The 20,707-nt window shown below is 42.6% G+C and overlaps 1 protein-coding gene across 1 annotated transcript in view; it reads left to right on the top strand.

Annotated features, from left to right (window-relative positions):
• Positions 1-859: 859 nt before the first annotated feature.
• Positions 860-20,707, top strand: part of LOC306969138 (uncharacterized protein) — a gene marked incomplete at its 3' end in the record, with an annotated part of 34,173 nt that continues 14,325 nt past the window's right edge. The window contains exons 1-10 of the mRNA XM_079564738.1: positions 860-945; positions 3,990-4,301; positions 5,479-5,784; positions 5,875-5,910; positions 10,353-10,655; positions 10,725-10,933; positions 12,387-12,532; positions 12,608-12,850; positions 12,933-13,083; positions 14,914-14,995. Of these exons, the coding sequence (XP_079420864.1) occupies positions 888-945; positions 3,990-4,301; positions 5,479-5,784; positions 5,875-5,910; positions 10,353-10,655; positions 10,725-10,933; positions 12,387-12,532; positions 12,608-12,850; positions 12,933-13,083; positions 14,914-14,995 (1,846 nt within the window). The 5' untranslated portion in view covers positions 860-887. The remainder of the gene's footprint in view (positions 946-3,989; positions 4,302-5,478; positions 5,785-5,874; positions 5,911-10,352; positions 10,656-10,724; positions 10,934-12,386; positions 12,533-12,607; positions 12,851-12,932; positions 13,084-14,913; positions 14,996-20,707) is intronic.

Here is a 20,707-nt window from a genome sequence, read left to right as displayed (position 1 = left end):
GGTACATTTCTTCCTCTCCCCACACTCTTTTGAAACTTCGGCCCCCTTTCATTCTCCCTCGTCCTCCTTTGGACGCTTGGATCACAATCTCGTCCATCTGCACCCGGAATACACACCTGTGAAGGGAGCCAGCATAGAAGAGTTGAGAAGAGGTGAAAGCGTGGTCTGACGAGGTCAATGAGAGACTAAGGGACTTCTTCCAGGCCACAGATCGTAGCAAGATCTGCAGCACTCATGGAAAAGACATGGATGGCCTGACCCACTGCATCACAGACGGTGTTAGCATTTAGCCTCCCCCCCTCTCCACTATAGCTCCAAACGAGGTCAAGATAGAAGCTACCAAGCTCTTCCTAGTTTTCCCTATTTAAATATGGTTACGTGAAGTGTTACACTACAAAGTTTAATTACACAAAATTAAACAATGTGGATTTTCTAAGCGGATAACAGGGAGTAGTTACTCGACTCTAGTTCGAAATCCGCGCAGTAATTTCTTCACTTTACTGTGCGGATTCTGAACTACTCCTGGTATCATCAGAGTGTTGTTGATTTCTGGAGAGTTTTTTTATTTTTATTCATGCAGTCCTTATATTTGAAGAGTTCAGTGATGCTAGGCATCAAATGGAAAGAGTATAGCACCACTGCGAACTTACCAAGACACGACCGTCCACCTAAACTAACAGACCGAACAAGGAGAGCACTGGTAAGAAATGCAACCAAGTGCCCCATGATAACTCTGGAGCTGTGAAGGTGTCAGCTTTGCTGGATGGATCTCAACCTTAAAACCTGATCTTGTCATGAACACCAAAACACCACACCCAAATCACTCTTTTTGTTTGTTTTGCCTTTTTTTTTTCTGCCAGATTTGATTGATTCAGACTGAAGTCAAAATGAAGAGTGGTCCTTGTTTCCTGTTACTCCTGCTGACGCTGCAGACTGGTCTGACAGGTAAGGAGTTTCAAATTCACACACGTTTCCCCTCCCCCTTCCTCTCCCTAACTCCTTGTAAAAACAAACAGAAGGGAGCAGATGGAATCAACAGTGCGAGTGTGCAAAGAGGGGATGACGTAGTCGTTTCAGCTGGTGAAAGAGTACACTCAGATTGTCGAAAGCAGCACATCAATCCAAAAGACATTCAAAGCCAACAAGGAAAGAGAAGTGGGCCAGCAAAGACAAGTACCAGAGTATCATCCGGCTCTTTCAACAGCCCAACGGATTGCCTATTCTGTGGGACTACGGTAACACCAGGAAGTGCAGATTTTAGTTCTGTAAAGACAGATATGTTCGTGGAGACCATTCTTGAGTGTTGTGACAGTCGTTCAGATGACTTGGCCTTCACTGTGAAAGGCAGGATTGAATATTTTGGCTGTGATCTACATGCTGCAGACAGTGTTAGCTATGATTCATGCAGCGGTAATTTCCGGTCTGGGCTTCATACACCATTGTGTTTCCAGAATGTCCCAGAAGCAAAGTGCAGAAAGTCTGGCCGGCCCAAAAACGAAGATCAGGAGCAGGCATTCATGAACATTTGACAGTTTCACATTAACAAGATAAAATGAAGGAATTTCTGACCAACACAGATTCCATACCATTTGGAAATCAGTGCCTCAAGGGCAAATAAGAAAAAAACGTTATGGGGACTATGTTCCTTTTGCCTTTAGGGGAAGGCCACCATGACATAGTGACAATGAGGGAAAATACATCACAGATACTGAGATCTTATTTCAATACCAGAGCAAAGGACCAAGAATCACAGAAACTGGCAATAATTGAAACAGCAGCGCGATTAATTAAAAGTGATATCAAAGCCAATGTGCCGTGCCTTGCAAATCAGTATCCAAGTGCAAAGTTGCTCAAGAATCAAGCTTAGGCTTAAGCTTGATTCTGCTCTTTCGTTGGTTCCTGACACTCTGCAGATGTAACACTATATGTTTTAGGACTAGATGGTTATGGCAATGTAGCAATGTGACTGTACTCAGGAGAACCGGTTGTTTATGGAGTTTAGGGGGTATGAAAAAACGACAGACCAATAAAGGCTTAAATAAAGAAAATATTAATCAGGTGGATTATAAACCACAAATAAAGTTCAGTTCAAATGATAGTGTCCGCCAGCTAAGAGCGACAAAAAAATATAGAAAATTGTTCAAATGTTCAGTTTGTAATCCTTTAAGGTTTTTTAGCAAATGTTCGGTTCGTAATCCTTCGTTAAGGTTTGTTAGCAAAAGTTCAGTTCATAATCCTTCATTAAGGTTTTGTAGCAAAAAGTTCAGTTTGTATTGTAATCCTTCGTTAAGGTTTGTTAGCAAAAGTTCAGCTCGTAATCCATATAGTAATCCGAGTAGTTGGAAAAAAAAAACATTCCCATAATCCAAGGACCTACGAGGTGAAACAAAACAAAAGGTGGTTCCTACCAGCTCGCCATCAGTTCAGTTCATGGGAGTTTCAGGGTGTACAAAAAAACCTGACCTGGAAATAAGGTCAAAAACAGGGAAAAATAATCAGTTCACAGTTACCGGTAACAAATCATAGTTCAGTCATTATCATAATTGCAGTAATTTAGGCGCTAAATTCCGCAGTCATTCAATAATCAATAATCAAATCCTTTACGTACGTACATTCAAAAACTCATTAGGATATTCATAGCACAACATGCCGTCAACGCTACGAGCGCTAGGCTACTTACTATCAAAACAATCGGCCAATGTGTATCACAACCATGGCCATAGCGAAAACAAACAAATATACAGCAGCATAATACAGCTGCCGAACATAAGGAAACATGTCATATTTATCATGCAAGCGATACGATTCATGGCTTGAACCTATAAGGCTTTAAACAAAACAAACAAACAAAACTAGCCACTATCATAGCGGAGCTATGCATGGAAATAGGCGGAAGCGGTCGCCGCTCGAAACTTTGTATCAAACAGTGAGTAAACAAAGTTCTTACGCCGCAGGAATCATGCACAATATAACAAACACGTTAGCGAAACTCACCGCTGAGATGGATCTTATCAAAGCTGATTTTAGAGGCGTTAAATCAAGCTAGAAGCCTCTTGAGATCCCAGACCAGACGCCAAGTTGCAGCCGCAGCACGCAGTGGGAGCGGGGGGGAGGAGTGAAGGAGGAGCAGGACGTTACCTGCGTACCCCATGACTTTTATCATTCCCAAATTGTCGGTGGGAGCAAATAGGGGCAGGGGCAGAACAGTCCGTGTCACATGATGGGGGTACAGGGTCACAGGATGGGGGTTACACAGACATTGTTGAATGGTCTTATTGTGGGACAAGACGAAAGGACATGCAATTGTCCGGGCATGGTACAATGACCACGTGCCGTTGTAGCTCCCTTACAAGTTGGCCAGTCAAAGGTCCTAGTGGAAACCCTTCCTATAAAAAAGTCTTGTGTTTTGAAAAGAACGCAGGGAATTCAGTTGCGCCAGATTTGTGAGTGGATGACAATGGTTTGCTGGACATGGCACTTCTCTTTGCCGGGGACAGGGTTGAGCACAGTATCCTTAATATCGATGGCAGGGGGACCTTCCATGTAATGGGGATCATAGCAGCACTCACCCCAGGGCGAAAATGCTACCAACGTGGATTTTTCCCTTAAAAAGTGGAAGTCACAAATAACAACGCTTGTAATTCCTAAACCATTCATCTGATTTGGATGTAAACAGCCTCAAATTAAAGCTGACAGTCTGCAGTTTCAACACATCTTGATTGTTTAATTTGAAATCCATTGTGATGTTTATAGAGCCAAGAACTATGTCGATGTCCCAGTATTTAAGGACTTGACTATAATTTGCTCAAATGATATTATTTATGACCTTACCCGCTGACCAGAGACAGTCCGCCGGCCCCATTCCAATGTTGGGAACCACTGCACGAAACCATCGGCAGCACTACAGACTGCATGAAGATTCTGTAGCTATATATGTAATTTACAGATATACATATATTATTTTTGTCTATAATATTTCTAATCCCCAGATGGTGCCTCACTGAGACTGGTCGGCTCTAACAGCAGCTGCTCTGGGAGAGTGGAGGTCTTTATGAGTGGTCAGTGGGGGACAGTGTGTGATGATGACTGGGACATCTACGATGCTCAAGTGGTTTGTCGACAACTTGGCTGTGGTCGTGCTGTGTCAGCTACAGTGTCAGCTAAATTTGGACAGGGCACTGATCCGATCTTTATGGATGATGTTAAATGCATAGGAAATGAGAGATATTTAATCGACTGTGCACATATTGAAGCGGGAAACAACTGTGGACACACTGAAGATGCTGGAGTTGTCTGTGAAGGTATTAATACTATCTACTGTCGGGCGGCACATAGGGATGTCAAGATTAACTGTTTTTATGATTACCACGATTATTAAAGGAGCAGTAGGTTAACCATAAGAATTTTAGAAGCTACGGTCTGCTGTTGAAATCTCTCACGCAGACGTACAAACCGCTGCACGACACAAACAGCGTGTAAACTCACCAATACATGCTTTTCAGTCATGTGACTTTTGCTGTTTTGGCGGACATTTTGAAAACCGACGTTGAACTGTGCAGTACTACAAATGTAACAATGTCTCTACTCAGGATGTTGGAAAATGGAAGACAACTGATCGACGGTGGCATTTTTATGTACTCGTAATCACTGCTCAAGAAGATAAGAGTAAAAACACGGCCCCAGAGACGCACGTTTATGTGAAAGAACCGGTGAGTCAGTGTTTAAGCTGCTCAAGACTTTAGCAAGCTACCGGTTAGCACTTAGCTTCAACATCTCAGCTCTGCCCTCTCCAAGAGAAAGCCCTGAGCCAGACTCCAAACATCTGGCCTTATATACAACATGTGACAGAGGTCAGAGCTGAGCTCTTACTGTAGTATTTCCTCATGTGAGCCACACATGTGTTTATCGTGTTGAAGCCATTGACAGTTGCTAACCAGTACCATGCTAGCGCCTTGAGCAGTTTAAACACTGACTCAGACTGAAACTCTGTTGACATGACAAACTGTAAAAATCATAGAGAAAGGTTTTCTATTTCCTCTTTGATGTGTTCGTAAAGTCTTCAGAGTGAAGCAGATCTTTAGTAAATCCTGCTGTAGCTCGACAGACAGAGCTGCTACATCTGAGCCACATTTGCTGTTTTCTTTACATAAACGTGCGTCTCTGATTTTACTGTTTTCTTCTTGAGTAATGATTACAAGTACATAAAAATGCCACTGTCGATCAGTTGTCTTTCATTTTCATCCTGAGTAGAGATATTGTCACATGTTGTAGTACTTCATAACTGAATAACTCAAAACCATAAACATTAACCGATCGGTATTGGAAACTTTAACTATGATTACATGCATTTCAAAACTGCTTTACGGTTAAAAACAGTAGGATCTTTAATCAATTTCATTCAGCTTTATATTGCACTTGGCTTACGCTTTTTTGTTTTAGAAGACTCAACCTTTTTTCTTGATTGCATTTACATTACAGAAAACTTCTTTGTGCGACTGGCTGGCTCTAACAACAGCTGCTCCGGGAGAGTAGAGGTCTTCCACAGCGGTCAGTGGGGGACAGTCTGTGATGACGAACGGGACATAAATGATGCTCATGTCGTTTGTCGACAAGTTGGATGTGGCAGCGCAACTTCTATGTCAACGTTTGAACATGGAAACGGCCAGATCTGGATGGATAATGTAAAATGTTTCGGAAATGAGACATATTTAGCTGCTTGCGCACATAATGGGTTTGGAACACACAACTGTGGACACTCGGAAGACACTGGAGTTGTTTGTGAAGGTATGTTCTTGTATTCAGAGATACAGTATCTTACAAAAGAGCTTATTGTCAGATTTAAAATGCAAATGCTCTGTTGAACATTCTGTGTAGGCGCAGACCCCCAACCAGAGGCTCCAACTAATCCAGGTAAGATGTTTCCATTTTGATTTACTAATGACATTTTTTTGTTGATATGGCCATGACCTGCCAACCAAGTGCATTGTTTAAAGTGCAACACTACCATTGGATGTGAGAACACATACAGCAGAAACATGTTAGAGAATTAACAATGGTGTTCGAGAGGATAGATGAAAATAGGCAACAGTCTGGATGTCTTATACAGGAGATCTTTATTTACCATTGGTGCGGGACCCGGAGACATGAACTCGAGACATTGCGCTAGTCTTACCATTCAAGTCTTATGCTTCCACAGAAAAGGGATAAATCCCCTCTCAGAGCGTCAGACTGATACGCAAGCAAACATTCAGTGGCTGAGAGTAGGGCTGTCACGGTATGAAAATTTTACCTCACGGTTATTGTGACCAAAATTATCACGGTTTTCGGTATTATCGCGGTATTTTTTTTAAATGTGTGTTAATATGTTCAGAAAGCATTGATAGTCCTACACAAACTGAAATCGTTTCAAAAAAGTTTAACAGTGCTTATTACAAAAAAATATACAGACAAAGCCTTTTCACATCAAAGTAAAGGAACTATAACGATGTGTTGTTGATCGTTTCGAGCGTATTACATGTACTATTTATAGCGTCAGAAACAAAGATAAACCGTCTATATCAGGAAAACTGTTGTTGTCCTTCCAGTGAGTTTTCACTTTGCAGATTTGGGAAAATGCCATCATTATTACATTCATAAAACTGCGGCGAGAGTGAATCTATTGCAATCTGCCACCGGGAGCCCCGTAACGCATTGTGCCATTGTGCGGAGGTATCCGGACACGGCTTATGCTGGCGCTGCAGCCGCACTATGGGGCGACTCGTTACATTCTCCCTCAACCCAAAGTCCCACATCAGCATTTCAGCTAAAACGCTAACGTTAGCTTACTGCTATAGAGCTGTGGGAGACGGTCACGCAGGAGAGTCAGAGGTTCGAAGTATAGCTGCATTTGGAGACACTTTTTCCTGCACGCTCCGCAAACTGAACTCTGAGGCTGATAGATCCTGCGCGCTGTCGGGTCGGACATGATTCCAGCTTCGAGAAAGTTTTGTTTGGGTTGCAAACAACAAAGTGCGCATGCGCGGAAACTGCAGCAGATGAGACGGTGGCTGGTGAGGCTCACCGTGCCTACACCACGCGCGCGGTTATTCACCGAGATAATAATAAAAACACAAAACAAGACGGTCATTTTCACCGTCAAAATTTTTACCGGGGTTTACCGCTACACCGGTTACCGTGACATCCCTAGCTGAGAGTCTGAGCCCCACAGTGAAGGCCATGACAGAGATATTACGACTGTACAGCTTCACCCAGTATGATAAATAGCGATGTAATGTTATCCTCTAACAAAACATACCATCTATAGACAAATAAATACATTATATACACATCAACAATTTATTTCATACCTTAGTTTTGGCTGCCTCTCTGGCCTGGAAAATGTGCTCAGTTAAGAGGTTAAAGAGGGGGTATTATGCTTTTGTCAATCACATAGCACCAGTCTATATCACACTACAATGATGACCAAACCTTCTGTTGGTCTGTAAATGCAGTAAATTAGAATAACTGCCTTGTATAAAATGTCTCTCTCAAAATGACTGTAGTGAATGTCTTGAAATAGGCCTCTGTCTCTGTAAGAACCTCTGACCCTTTCCGACACGCCCCCTCCACACGCTGTCTGTGGCATCAGTGGGGAGGGGGTTCTGCTGAGGAGCAGTGGTTGGTTACTCGGCTGGTGACGAAAGCTCGGAGGCGTATCCAGGAGGTGGGGGCGTTCCTAGGAGGACTCAGGCAAACCTATCCCTAAAATGGCCGCCATCAGAGTTTTTACAGATTACTCAAAAATACATGAATGTGCCAAGGCAACACTTCAGGCATGTTTTTAATGAGGGAGTGACATAATAACATGATGCAAAGTTTGAAAAAGTCGATTTTGCATAATACCCTCCCTTAAGTACCAGTTTAAGTGACAGTGAAAAGCCATTATTTTGTCCCCAACAACAGCAATAGAATGAAATTATCATTACAATATAGATACAGGTAGCAACGCTTCAAACAATGAGGTGTGGCGTAGCCAAGGGGTGGGAGGGGGGCTTGTTTTGGGAATGTCAATTTTGCCATTTTCTAGCGACTTTTAGGCAAATTAAGCACACAAAATAAAGTCAAACCAAAATTAGATACACATGGACGTTTTGACGCAGCAAATTTTCCACAAGTGAAAAACTGGCACTCGAAGCTAGCACTAGCATGGAGTATGAAGCTAACGTTAGGATGAACATTCTCCATTATTTCTGTGTTCATGTAGCCTGGCTAACGCCAGACTAAAATCACAAATGATATTTATTCTGGGGACCACCAATTCATTTTCTCGTAGAGATGACGTATGACGTACCCGCTGTAAACTTTCGAGCTAAACTATTTAGAACAAGGTCTAAAGCTTCATCGAAAAATACCATCGCGTCTGCTGCTGTCACGTTTGATCCGTAAATAAACTTTTTTTTTTTTAATCCGTAAATAAACTACAAGCTTCCGTATATCAAATAGCGCGTCATCGTCTTGCCGTCCCTCCTCGTTCTGTGATTGGTTCCCAAATCCATGCGAAAATTTCGGCCATGGTCCCCAGGCTGTTGTGCAGTTCGAAATAATTCGAGCGCACACAGCAGCATGGCATTAGCCAGGTTAGTGTTTATGAGCATTTGAACCACTCCTCTCCATGTCTCTGTGTCTTCGTTTGGTATAAAAAAAATACAGCCATAATTTAATTTAGCATTTCCAAAAGTAGTTTTGCAGTAATGGGTTGAAGAGTTGTTGTTCTTTTCCCTCTTTGTTTTCCCCTTCTGGCAGCTACAAACATGACCATAAATAGGAGTGATTCCAGAGATGCTGTCTGTATTTATTAGGGCTGTCACAGTATGAAAATTTTACCTCACGGTTATTGTGACCAAAATTATCATGGTTTTTGGTATTATCGCGGTATTTTATTTAATGTGTGTTAATATGTTCAGAAAGTATTGATAGTCCTACACAAACTGAAATAGTTTCAAAAAAAGTGCTTGTTACATAAAAAAAAAATACAGACAAAGCCTTTTCAAAAGTGCAACTTTTCACATCAAAGTAAAGGAACTATAACGATGTGTTGTTGATGTTTCGAGGGTATTACATGTACTATTTATAGCGCCAGAAACAAAGAAGAATATTTTTGAACAAGATAAACGTCTTTTGCTTTGCAGCTTTGGGAAAATGCAATCAGACAGTGATCATTGTTAAATTCATAAAACTGCGGCGAAAGTGAATCTATTGCAATCTACACTGGGAGCCCCGTAACGCATTGTGCCATCGTGCGGAGGTATCCGGACACGGCTTACGCTGGCGCTGCAGCCGCACTATGGGGCGACTCGTTACACTCTCCCTCAACCCAAAGTCCCACATAAGCATTTCAGCTAAAACGCTAACGTTAGCTTCCTGCTGTAGAGCTGTGGGAGACGGTCATGCTAACGTTAGCTTACTGCTATAGAGCTGTGGGAGACGGTCACGCAGGAGAGTCAGAGGTTCAAAGTATTGCTTCCTCTTTAGAGACACTTTTTCCTGCACGTTCCACAAACAGGAAAACTGTCTCTATCAACTGTCCTTCAGCTTTCTTAAAATACCCAAAACATGTCCAGACTTCAGGCTCGGTCTCTGAGGCTGATAGATTCTGCGCGCTGTCGTCTCGGACATGATTCGAGAAAGTTTTGTTTTGGTTGTAGCTACAGAGGCGCCTGCGGCAACTTCAGCAGATGAGACGGCGGCTCATGAGGCTCACTTTGCCTAAACCGCGGGCGCCGTAATCCACCGCGGTAAAATATTTTTAAATATTATTATTGTCAACATTCCAATTTTTGCAGACAGTTAACAAATTCTTGCTAACAGACTTTTGAGCGTCCGTTAGCCTGTACAATGTATTTTTCCTATAGCCATTAGCATTAGCCATCAAACATCGCAAATTATGAACGACGTTTTCAGCTGTTGTCAACCATTGACCACAATTAGGTCAAAGCCTCATTAGAAATCATGAATGATGTACAGAGCTTTTACTTTAGATACAAACCAGCGTCTAAAAGTGTTCTCTGAGCTAAGTGCTAACTCAAATGCAGTTAAATTTCTGCTTTTTGTGGGTCGGATTCACATCCAGTGGCCACTAAACATCATCTTATGAGATATTGATGATAAAGAAACCACAGAAATTATATAAATGCCATGAGAAGCACAAAACATGGCTTCCCTATTCATTTGTGCAGGGATAGAAAATTCTGTTTAAACGTGTCTGGTAAACCGTCAGTGAACAGAAAAGGCTCAGATAGCTAAAGACAGTTCTGTGATTTTTATGTTATCGATTTACTACAACTGTTCCATTAAAAAAAAATCCTTCTTCACAGTGAGATTAGTTGATGGTAACAGCACCTGTTCCGGGAGAGTGGAGGTCTTCTACAGCGGCCAGTGGAGGACCGTGTGTTCTGACCACTGGGACGTGAACGACGCTCATGTGGTCTGTGGACAAGTCGGATGTGGCAGAGCTGTGTCCGCCACACCTCATGCACATTCTGCTGAGGAAAGCGGTCAGATCTGGGTGAATGATGTCCACTGCTCGGGAAATGAATCACAACTGGCTGAATGCTCACAAGATGGGTTTGGGGCCCATAACTGCAGACACCATGAGGACGCTGGGGTCGTCTGTGAAGGTGCTGTTTGTTCATATGTTCTTGCTGCGTTTTCTGTGAAGCTGCCGCTAACGGCCAGTCTCATTTCAGCTGATTATGTGCTTCTGTCGTCCACCACTCTCGTTTGCTCACGAGATCAGATGGAGGTGGGTGTGCGTTTGAACAGGCTGCAGTCGGCCGGTCTGAATGCACAAACCGGTCATCTGTCTACGCCTCTATGCTCTAGCCACAGAGTGAGCGGTCAGTTTGTGTGGTACCAAGCCCCACGCCAGTCTGGTCTCTGTGGAAATGTCCTGAAGGTAAGTTGTCGTTTTTTGGCCATTCATGAGGGCGCAAGGGTTTTATATCAATGCACACTGCACAATGCTCAGTGATGTACCTGAACGCGTTCATTGAACGAAAGTTCATGAGCGCGTTCATATTTTGGGCGAACGTGAACTGAACGCACAGTGTTACTGCCTGATGAACGAAACCATGTACGCGTTCATTCTGCTGTCTGTGAACGGCATTCTCGCTCTATTTACGTTTGTTCAATACTAGGGTGCCAGATTTCTTATCTGTGATTTAAGACCGCGGATCAGTGAATATAATTATAAAACATCAGAGTTTACCAGCAGTTTTCAAACTCTGGCGGGTCCACGGTGTAGCTCGCGCTAGCTCGGCTCCGCCCCCGCGCCAACGGTCCGACTGTGTTCAGTTCTGTAGCGGTGAACTCTGCTGTTTATGGTTTTGGCACATGCCATGGCACACTAGTAACCAGCGGGTCTGTCGCTCCAAACTCCTGTCTGCTCCGCGGTGCCACTCATTTACATAAAGCCACAATGTGGAGTTTTTTAACTACAAACTAGCTCCTAAAACAATCTTATTCACATGATTAATTTTCCAAATTAACACAAATGCAATTTAATATTTGTAGCTTCACTTTCCACTACAAATTTACCAATTAAAAACTTTAAAAAAAATAAAATGATTAGCAAAGATATCCAAAATCCACACATAAAACAGTGACAGGCTGACATGAAATGGTTTGCATAACACTGTTGGAGGCCAGCTCTCCCAAGGTAGGCAAAAATGCATCTCAAAATACATCAGATTGTTGCTTTATGAGAGGGGAAATATACTTCTCACCTTTTTCACCCCTGATCCGTTTTCATGCCTGAATAATAGCTCGCAGCAAAAACAAAACAAAACTATGAACTAGTCCATTTTTGGAACTATAAACTATTAACTATAAACAATTATGAACTATGAACGAACTAGTTCATTTTGAAATTTGTGAACTGAACTTTGAACTAGTTCATGTAGAAAATGAACTTTCCCAACATTGTTCATGCTAATTATAAAGAACGCATGCATTTTATGCTCAGTAGCACTTCTACATGAGAGTATTTACTTCTGTTGCCACACTTGTCCAGTAGGAAACTATCAGAGAAGCCCGATTCTGGCTTGACTTTATTTGTGTGTGATAAATATGTTTATAGTCCACCAGACAACGCTAGAGAGAGGGGAAAATTGTGATTCCCAGGGGAGGTTTTCTCTGCTGATGGTGGTAACGCACATATTCTATCCAAAAACACTTCTGCAAACCCTAAAATACTGTAAATCCTGGAGTATCATACCCCACTCATACAGCCGCTGGGTATATCAAGGTTTTCCCTTATATAGCAAAGGTCCATAATGTTGTTTAACACTCTGTACCTTATAGAATTGGATTTTAAACTTAACTAAAACTTGTGTCCTTTCTTTCATACCAATGACACCCATGCAGTCTATCACAATGCTCTGTTCCTGTATCCTCAAAGCATGGATTCCTTTGCTCTGCCAGAGATTATTCCGTTCTCCTGCTCGTACCCCATTAAGACCAACATCATTCTCAAAAGTCAGGCAAGACTTTTCCTGTGAGTGCCTCCCTGCCTTTGACAATCATCCTGTAAAGAGTTGTTTATACCAGAGCACTGTTGTCTCCTGTGTAGGAATAATGGTGGACTTTCCGGAGTGGGCGCTGAACCGACTGCCTACGTGAACCTGTACCGAGACTCAAACTTCTCTCAGAAATACTCTCAGGGGCCGGTCAGCTTAACGGTGGGCTCTGCTCTTCACGTGGGGGTGTCCGTGAATGGGACAGACCCCGGCTTCAGACTGGTTTTGGACAGCTGTTACACCTCCCACTCTTCCAACCCTGACTCTCCCTCACACTACTATCTCATCAACTCCAGGTAGACTTTGCATGTAGTTGATCGCATGGGACTGTGGTGATGTAAATGATCTACTTATCTGATGTGAGACGTTGACTCCCAGGTGCCCGGTGGACCGTCGCCATGTGTGGGTGATTGAGAGTGGCCGATCCCTGAGAGCTCGCTTCTCGGCTCTGCTCTTCCCAGGAGAGAGTGTGTTTGTGTATCTTCACTGCAGATTGAGCCTCTGTGACAGACTCGACGACTGCGTGCCTGTATGTATGAGATACTGTAGCGTTAAAAAGTATTTGCTCCTTCTTGGTTTCTTATATTTGTTTATATTTACCTCACTTAAATGTTTCTGATCATCAAGCCAATGTTCATATCACACACAGACATTCCCAGTGGATACAAAAAGCTGTTTCCAAATCATTATCACAAAAATCCAAACCTCTTTGGCCCTGTGTGAAAAAGTTAATGCCCCCTGAACTTAATAAATGGTTGTGCTGTCCTTTGCGTCAATAACTGAGGTCAAGCATTTGCGATGACTGGTGATGAGTTTCTCGCATCGCTAAAGATTTGCTTGTTAGTGATCCTTGTCCTGCTGCATAACCCAAGAGCTCTTGAGGGCTTGAACTGATGGCCGTACGTTGTCCTCCAAGAGTTCCTGTTAGACTGTAGAATTAATTATTCCATCAGTGACAGCAGGTTGTCCAGGTCGTGAAGCTGACCATAGCACTGCCACCTTGCCGGGGTTCTTTGGTGACCTCCTGGAAGAGTCATTCTGGCTTCTTTGGTGACCTCCTGGATGAGTCGTTCTGGGTTCTTTGGTGACCTCCTGGATGAGTCGTTCTTGGTTCTTTGGTGACCGTCTGGATGAGTCGTTCTTGGTTCTTTGGTGACCGTCTGGATGAGTCGTTCTTGGTTCTTTGGTGACCTCCTGGATGAGTCGTTCTTGGTTCTTTGGTGACCGTCTGGATGAGTCGTTCTGGGTTCTTTGGTGACCTCCTGGATGAGTCGTTCTGGGTTCTTTGGTGACCTCCTGGATGAGTCGTTCTTGGTTCTTTGGTGACCGTCTGGATGAGTCGTTCTTGGTTCTTTGGTGACCGTCTGGATGAGTCGTTCTTGGTTCTTTGGTGACCTCCTGGAAGAGTCGTTCTGGGTTCTTTGGTGACCTCCTGGAAGAGTCGTTCTGGGTTCTTTGGTGACCTCCTGGATGAGTCGTTCTGGGTTCTTTGGTGAGCTCTTGGATGAGCCGTTCTGGGTTCTTTGGTGACCGTCTGGATGAGTCGTTCTTGGTTCTTTGGTGACCGTCTGGATGAGTTGTTTTGGGTTCTTTGGTGACCTCCTGGATGAGTTGTTCTGGGTTCTTTGGTGACCTCCTGCATGAGTCGTTCTGGGTTCTTTGGTGAGCTCTTGGATGAGCCGTTCTGGGTTCTTTGGTGAGCTCTTGGATGAGTTGTTCTGGGTTCTTTGGTGAGCTCTTGGATGAGTTGTTCTGGGTTCTTTAGTGACCGTCTGGATGAGTCGTTCTGGGTTCTTTAGTGACCTCCTGGTTCTTTGGTTCTTCGTTCTCGTATTGAGGCGACATCTGCGCAGGTGAGTTTAGATTATATTTTTGAGCACAAAACTATGAAAATTTTAAAAGCATGAATATGCGACCACTGTGGGGTATTGCGGGGCAAATCCACTACATCCTGAGTGATGGCAGAAAACAACGGCGGAGTGGTGTGGTATTCCTTTACTCGTCCTGGGTCTGTCTTTGCTCCGATGTGGACCAGGGAGCTCTGAGGGAAGGTTAAAGTCAGGACTGGAGGGAGAGAGCGGAGCTGATGGAGTTCACCGAGAGCCTCTTGTTTTTTTTTCAAGGTTTTCCATCATGAAAGCAACAGTGCAATGCTTCTTTCCATCTAAAGCGACTCTACTTTTGGTTCCTTCATGTTTAAAATAAAAATCTCAGTCTTCTCCCCTGAAATAGTTGGAGAATCTGGGTTTCTCATCACCTGTAAACTGCGTTTTTATGACCAAAGGCGAAAAACCAGAATATGAAAAACTCCCAATAATAACCAGGAAGCTTCACTAAATACTGCTGTGTGTCTTTGTAGAACTGTTCAGGGAGGCGCAAGCGGTCACAGCACGAGACGTCTACACTTAAGCTGGACACTGTCACTGCTGGACCAATTTACTGTGAGTGCGTTAACAAATCTAATGAATAATACAAGCATTTTATTATGTGATTCATGCGTGGTATAATGCAAATGTCCTCTTTTTTCAGGGAATAAGTGATAGTCTATATATATTAAAGTCTCCAGTTTGCCTCTTATTTTTGGGTGTTGGGCTTTTGGTGCTGGACTAATGCTTCAACAACAAAATGCTAACATTGCAATGACAATTTAATATTATCAAACTGTATTTTATAATCAATTCAACTTTCGACATTTACTCCATCGTTTTATTAGAAATTGTATCAGTGATTTCCTTTTAATTATAATAAAGATGCATTTTTAATCTATGTTATCTGTGGTATGAGTTGGTCCACACGATCAAATACGATCAAATAAAAAATAAATAAAATAACCTTCATTGGCTTCATTGTAAACGTTCCCCAAATGTCTTTCTCAGCACATGACTAATCTGCAAGGGGTTTTCTGTCCCCCTTCTGGTCCGGTGTTTTAATGTGGGCTTCTGTCGTCTTATTGGCCGTCAGAGCTGCTGAAGCTCGATGGGTATTTCCATTGAAGCTCTCTTTTTTTGAAAGCAGCCTCTGATTGGCTCTTGATTGTTGTGAAACTGCACTTCAACTCAGGGGTAATGTTGTAACACCCACCAAAAAACGATTTTGACCGACAGCTCCTGGTATTATTACAACTTACAATATAATTCACCTTTAAATCCACTTTGAAAATGGTTTAATTTTGTGTAATTATACTTTATAGTGCAACACTTCACGTAACCATATTTAAATAGGTAAACGTGGTAGAGCTTAGTTGCTTCTATCTTCACCTGGTTTGGAGCTATAGGAGAGGAGGAGAGGCTAAATGCTAACGCTGTCTGTGCTGTGTTTACATGACTGAGGGCACGTGTGAAGACCACACAGGTACAAATGAACTTGTCTAAGGTAAGGTAAGAACATGTCTCAATATGGAAAAACGGTGGCCTATTTAATAATTACCAGGTCCGATAAGACAGCTAATGCCATAATACAATCTTCCTAAATCAAATTAGAAGCGTTATTGAAATGCCCCCTCTAAGGGATCTTATGAAAGGAGATAATCCAATGATTACCTGGCAGGGTAGAGCACGGATCACGGAGACAAGAGATAGACGTCAAAGAGGGAGCGGGGATGAAGATAAAGGAAAGACCACACCAACTAATTGAAAAGAGGGCAGGTGGATTTCAATAGAACGGACAACAGCCCCAAATCAAACTAGAACCCACGATGAACAGACAACCTCCCCTAAATGCGCAGGTCGGCTTTTTTTCTGACCCACACCAACCCGACCCGCTGTAATTTAAACCCAACCCACTCGACCCGGAGAAAAGCCTCTCAGTTTGCCGACCCGACCCGCGACCCACATTAAAAAACTGCTGCATGAGTCACGCTGCAGCTGGATATCACTTGATGCTTTGTTTTGCTACTTATTGCACTGCTGAGGAACCGTTGAAATCGCGAATGGTTTTATCAGGAAACAAGGAGCAGAAACTATCATGGGGCTTTACTTCAACCACGTCATGGACGAGTCTTTCTGTCAAACTAAACGGAGTTTGGGCGAGAGTGGAGCAGCTTTACCTGACGCTAAGAGGTTGCCCTCCTCAGGTTTGTAAGAGGCTGTGTCTTTTATATTAGTTTTACTTTGCTTCTTGTTGATGCATTACTTTCATCACATGTGCGTGTCATCATGTGCTCGGGCACGGCTATTGTGACGCTTTTGTAGCGGTGATCAAAGTCATACAGAAGCGATAGGTCTGGTGACATCTAAACATAACATGCTAATGATACGTTTACCCAATAAAACTAAACATTCAACAAAACACAGTCGACTTTTGTGGCATTTATGGATAAGCATGCACTGTATGTAGTAAGCCAACAATCTAAGAAAAAAAAAGGTGCGCTTTGTAACCCGACCCACCCGCACCCAAAGCTTTGCCGTAATTTTGAGGGACCCGACCGAATCCGCAGGCCCCGCGGGTTGACCGCGGGTTTCGGGTCGACCCGCGCATCTCTAGTACTTACCCTTATTAACTGGAGGACAGCAAATAATGGCCTTGCAGAGAGCCAGCAGTGGCACACTCTGGCTTCAGCTGAAATGTCAATCCCAATCCTCTGTGGTTAAAGAGACTAGATGTACGTTGGTCATTTTATGCTCACTACTGCCCCCTCAGGTCATACGTGTAACTGCAGGTTCTATATTAAGCTCGTGCATGACGGCACTTCGGACCCGAATTAACACCTTTCTGAGTGACAGTGCAGGATTATAGAGGCAGTTGTGGTGAACAGGTCTGAGCTCATTCTACACATTAGGACATTGTTGGAACATGTAGGGGGAGGAAAATACTTAATTTTAACATTTTTAAACTCTGTATAGTCCCTTTAAAGACAGGTTGCCCTCTGTCTTCCATATATATGGAACATCTTTATATGCACTATAGAAGTTTTCAGGAATTTCCCCTTTGCAAAAATTTGGTTTCTGTTCAAAGGATCTATATCATGCTAATTTAGCCATTCTAAAGTTAAGTATAGGCATGTATATGATATATTGTACCTCTACCATTATGGAGCACTCATTTTTGTAATAAATATAAGTGTTTTCTGGAGGTATTTTTCAAACCCGGAAGACAAAACGCTTCGATTCAGTTAACTCCGCCCCCTCTCTCCGCACATACAACTTTACCGTAATATAAATAAACAACAATAAGTGAAATTGCTTCACGCAGTGATGCAGTTATATGAAGTTGACATCTGCAACACAGCTTCATAAATGGCTAACACACAAGCTAATATGCTAACATACAAGCTAATATGCTAACACACAAGCTAACCCGCGTTTGGACTGACTCACCGCTCTGGTCCATCGCTGTTTACATTATGGGACTTGCGTTGGTTATAAAAGTTAATCCACTTTGATTCTGGTGAAGGTTCACCAAACATCCATCAGAGACAGTCACAGAAAAACACCATTTTGGTGAAAGTCGCTGAATCCCAGAGAAAAAAACAGCTTCTGAGAGAGTGGCCTCTCCTTGAAAAAGGTTGAATAAACTCCTCGTCCTGGTAGCCAAACGCGCTTCTTTTTCTCCGTGACATTATCGTTAGTTAAGAATAAAGAACAGGTGTGTCCAGTTATAACGAGCTCCATCTTCAGCTGCAGCGCAAACATGACTGATCTGTTCAGACGCTCAGGGATGTGTTTGTTTTTGCCCCAGCTGACCTGGAAGCACCTCGGGCACATCCTTTTTTTATTCATTTTTTTTCCTCTTTCATCGCTCTTACGACAGAAATAATGAAAAAGCTGTTTTACAAATTAAAATCACGCTGTAAGACATTGCTTTACAGACGCCAAGCACTTCCGTTCCGCTGTTACGACACAACTGAACACTCAGTCGTTCACCAGCAGAGGGAGGAGCAGCTGCTCAGAGAGCAGGATTCAGGAGGATTACTGAGAGCTGCGTGAATGAAGCCGCAAACCACTCTGTTTTTGATAAGGAAATAGCATAACAACATGGCTAAAAGCTCTAAAAAAAATACGATTTTGCATGATATAGGACCTTTAAATTTTTTGGCCAGAAAATGTCTATATGGGCTATATGCACAGTTTCCCCACGTGGCGTCTTCCTGGACAGTCAGCCAGACGCAGCACTTCCTGTCGCTGGTCGTTTACGTTCACAATTAGCAGGTTCCCACACAAAAATAGCGATAGCTCAGGATCTGGTTAAGGACAACGAGTTACTGATGGAGTCACAGCAACGTATTACAAACATCATGTTCACTGTGAATCCTGCCCCAAAGGAAACGCCAGCTGTCGTGAGGGGCGGAGCTTTTATCTTAGAGCTAAAGGCTAGTGTTGAAAAATGATAATATAACATGTAAACAAGTAAATATTATTTAAACTACTAACAGGACGATTCTTTTTTGCGCTGGCTCGTTCAAAACTTTGCGCTAGTTTTATTTTTTATTTTGTTAGCCGCGTTAGCTTCAAGACAAAAACATCCACCGTTATAAACACGGAGGTTTCCTCCAGTGAAGTCGTTACGTCTCACGTAATATTTTTTAACCTGCTCCAGCCACATCCGAACTTTTACTCGCTGTCCTTTACCAAATCTTAAGCTATTGCTTCATTTCTGTGGGACCTGCTAATTTTTAATGGGAAGAGATGACAGACAGGAAGGACAGCCTCTGGCTGACTGTCCAGGCGGAAATCACGTGGGGTCACTGTGCATATAGCCCATTGTAAATACCTGTAATGATCAATCCAAATTTGTCTTTACGGTCCTGGAAGCAAATAATTTTAAATCTCTTAATTTTACCTGGTGCAAAATCTGAATCATAAGCAAACCATTCAAACATTTCTGCCTTATCACTCAGTTTGAATCTTATTAGTAAATCTCTCCATATCGTGCTAGAACTTTTCATCAAGGGATTATTAACGTCCTTCACCACCTTTTCCCTTGACGAATCACCAGTAAGTGCTGATAGAAAGTTTACCCACTAAACCACGTTCTATCACATTCCATTTTGACTCATCACTACATTTGCATCATCCCACTAATGTGCGCCGTTGTGCTCTGTAATAATCCTGAAGACATAGAAGACCAAAGCCCCCTCCCTCCTTTGAGAATTGTACTCTGCCCACACAAAAAACGATTTTATCCCATTCGACAAAATATTGATCTGATTTTGCAGTACAGGTGAAACTCGGAAGACTAGACTATGATATGACTCATTACATGCAAAGTGAGATATGTATAGCCTCTATTTGTTATCATTTTGATTACTATGGCTCAGCTTGTAAAACCGGCAAATAAAAATTAAATTTTAGTTTCACATTTTACGTTGTATTACGGAAATTTATTTTGACCGATATTAAAATTTTCCGAGTTTCACCTGTAGGGATTGACTGAAATAAATAAAACATTTATGGAAGAATATTCGTGTTTATAAATCAGCACTACTTTAAAATCACAGCTCATTATTATTAATCTATGGACAAATGTTTCACGATAGTATTTTCCTGTTAACATTATGTAACATTTGTAACGTACGAGCAAAACCCAAACTTCACGCATGGAGAAAAAAAATGGATTTATAAACCCCTCCGTACGTGCAACTGCAGACAATTTCCACTTCATAAATACCACTTGCCTGTACCAATGTGCAGAGGAGATTCCACACTGTTCCCCGCCCCGACTCTGCCCATTTCACCCATATTTGGCAATGCAAATCAACTCAGGCCACTATGGAAAAGTAAGCAAGGAAGAAACCGAACGACACCTGAATGGAGATGGACACGTTTATCAGGGAGGTGGAGGCCCGAAAGGTACAGCACAAAGGTAAGGCCTAAATTTTACTGCTCAATAAACTATATTTACTTAAACGTAGATCAGAAAATGCCACGGAACATGTGTAAGCCTCTTTGAATATCTGGGTCTTTCCCTCTTTAGTTGGATGTGAAATAAAGGTTAATAAACGTAATAAACAGCTGAACAGACCGGTGTAGGACCACCCACCTCAAGCCTGTCCGAGATGGAGATGAACGTCATCATCGGTGAGGAAGGGCTTCAGCCACATTGTGCCAGAGAAAGAAGGGGACACTGACATCCAGACCCAGTGTGAATATTTATTTACAAAATAATGTAATTGTGATTTGTGTGTTAAAATATTAAGTCTTCCAGCGTCAGTGGGG

Source organism: Gobius niger (genome assembly GCF_951799975.1).
Source record: "Gobius niger genome assembly, chromosome: 10".
Lineage (NCBI taxonomy): Eukaryota > Metazoa > Chordata > Actinopteri > Gobiiformes > Gobiidae > Gobius > Gobius niger.
This window is presented reverse-complemented; position numbering and strand designations above follow the sequence as displayed.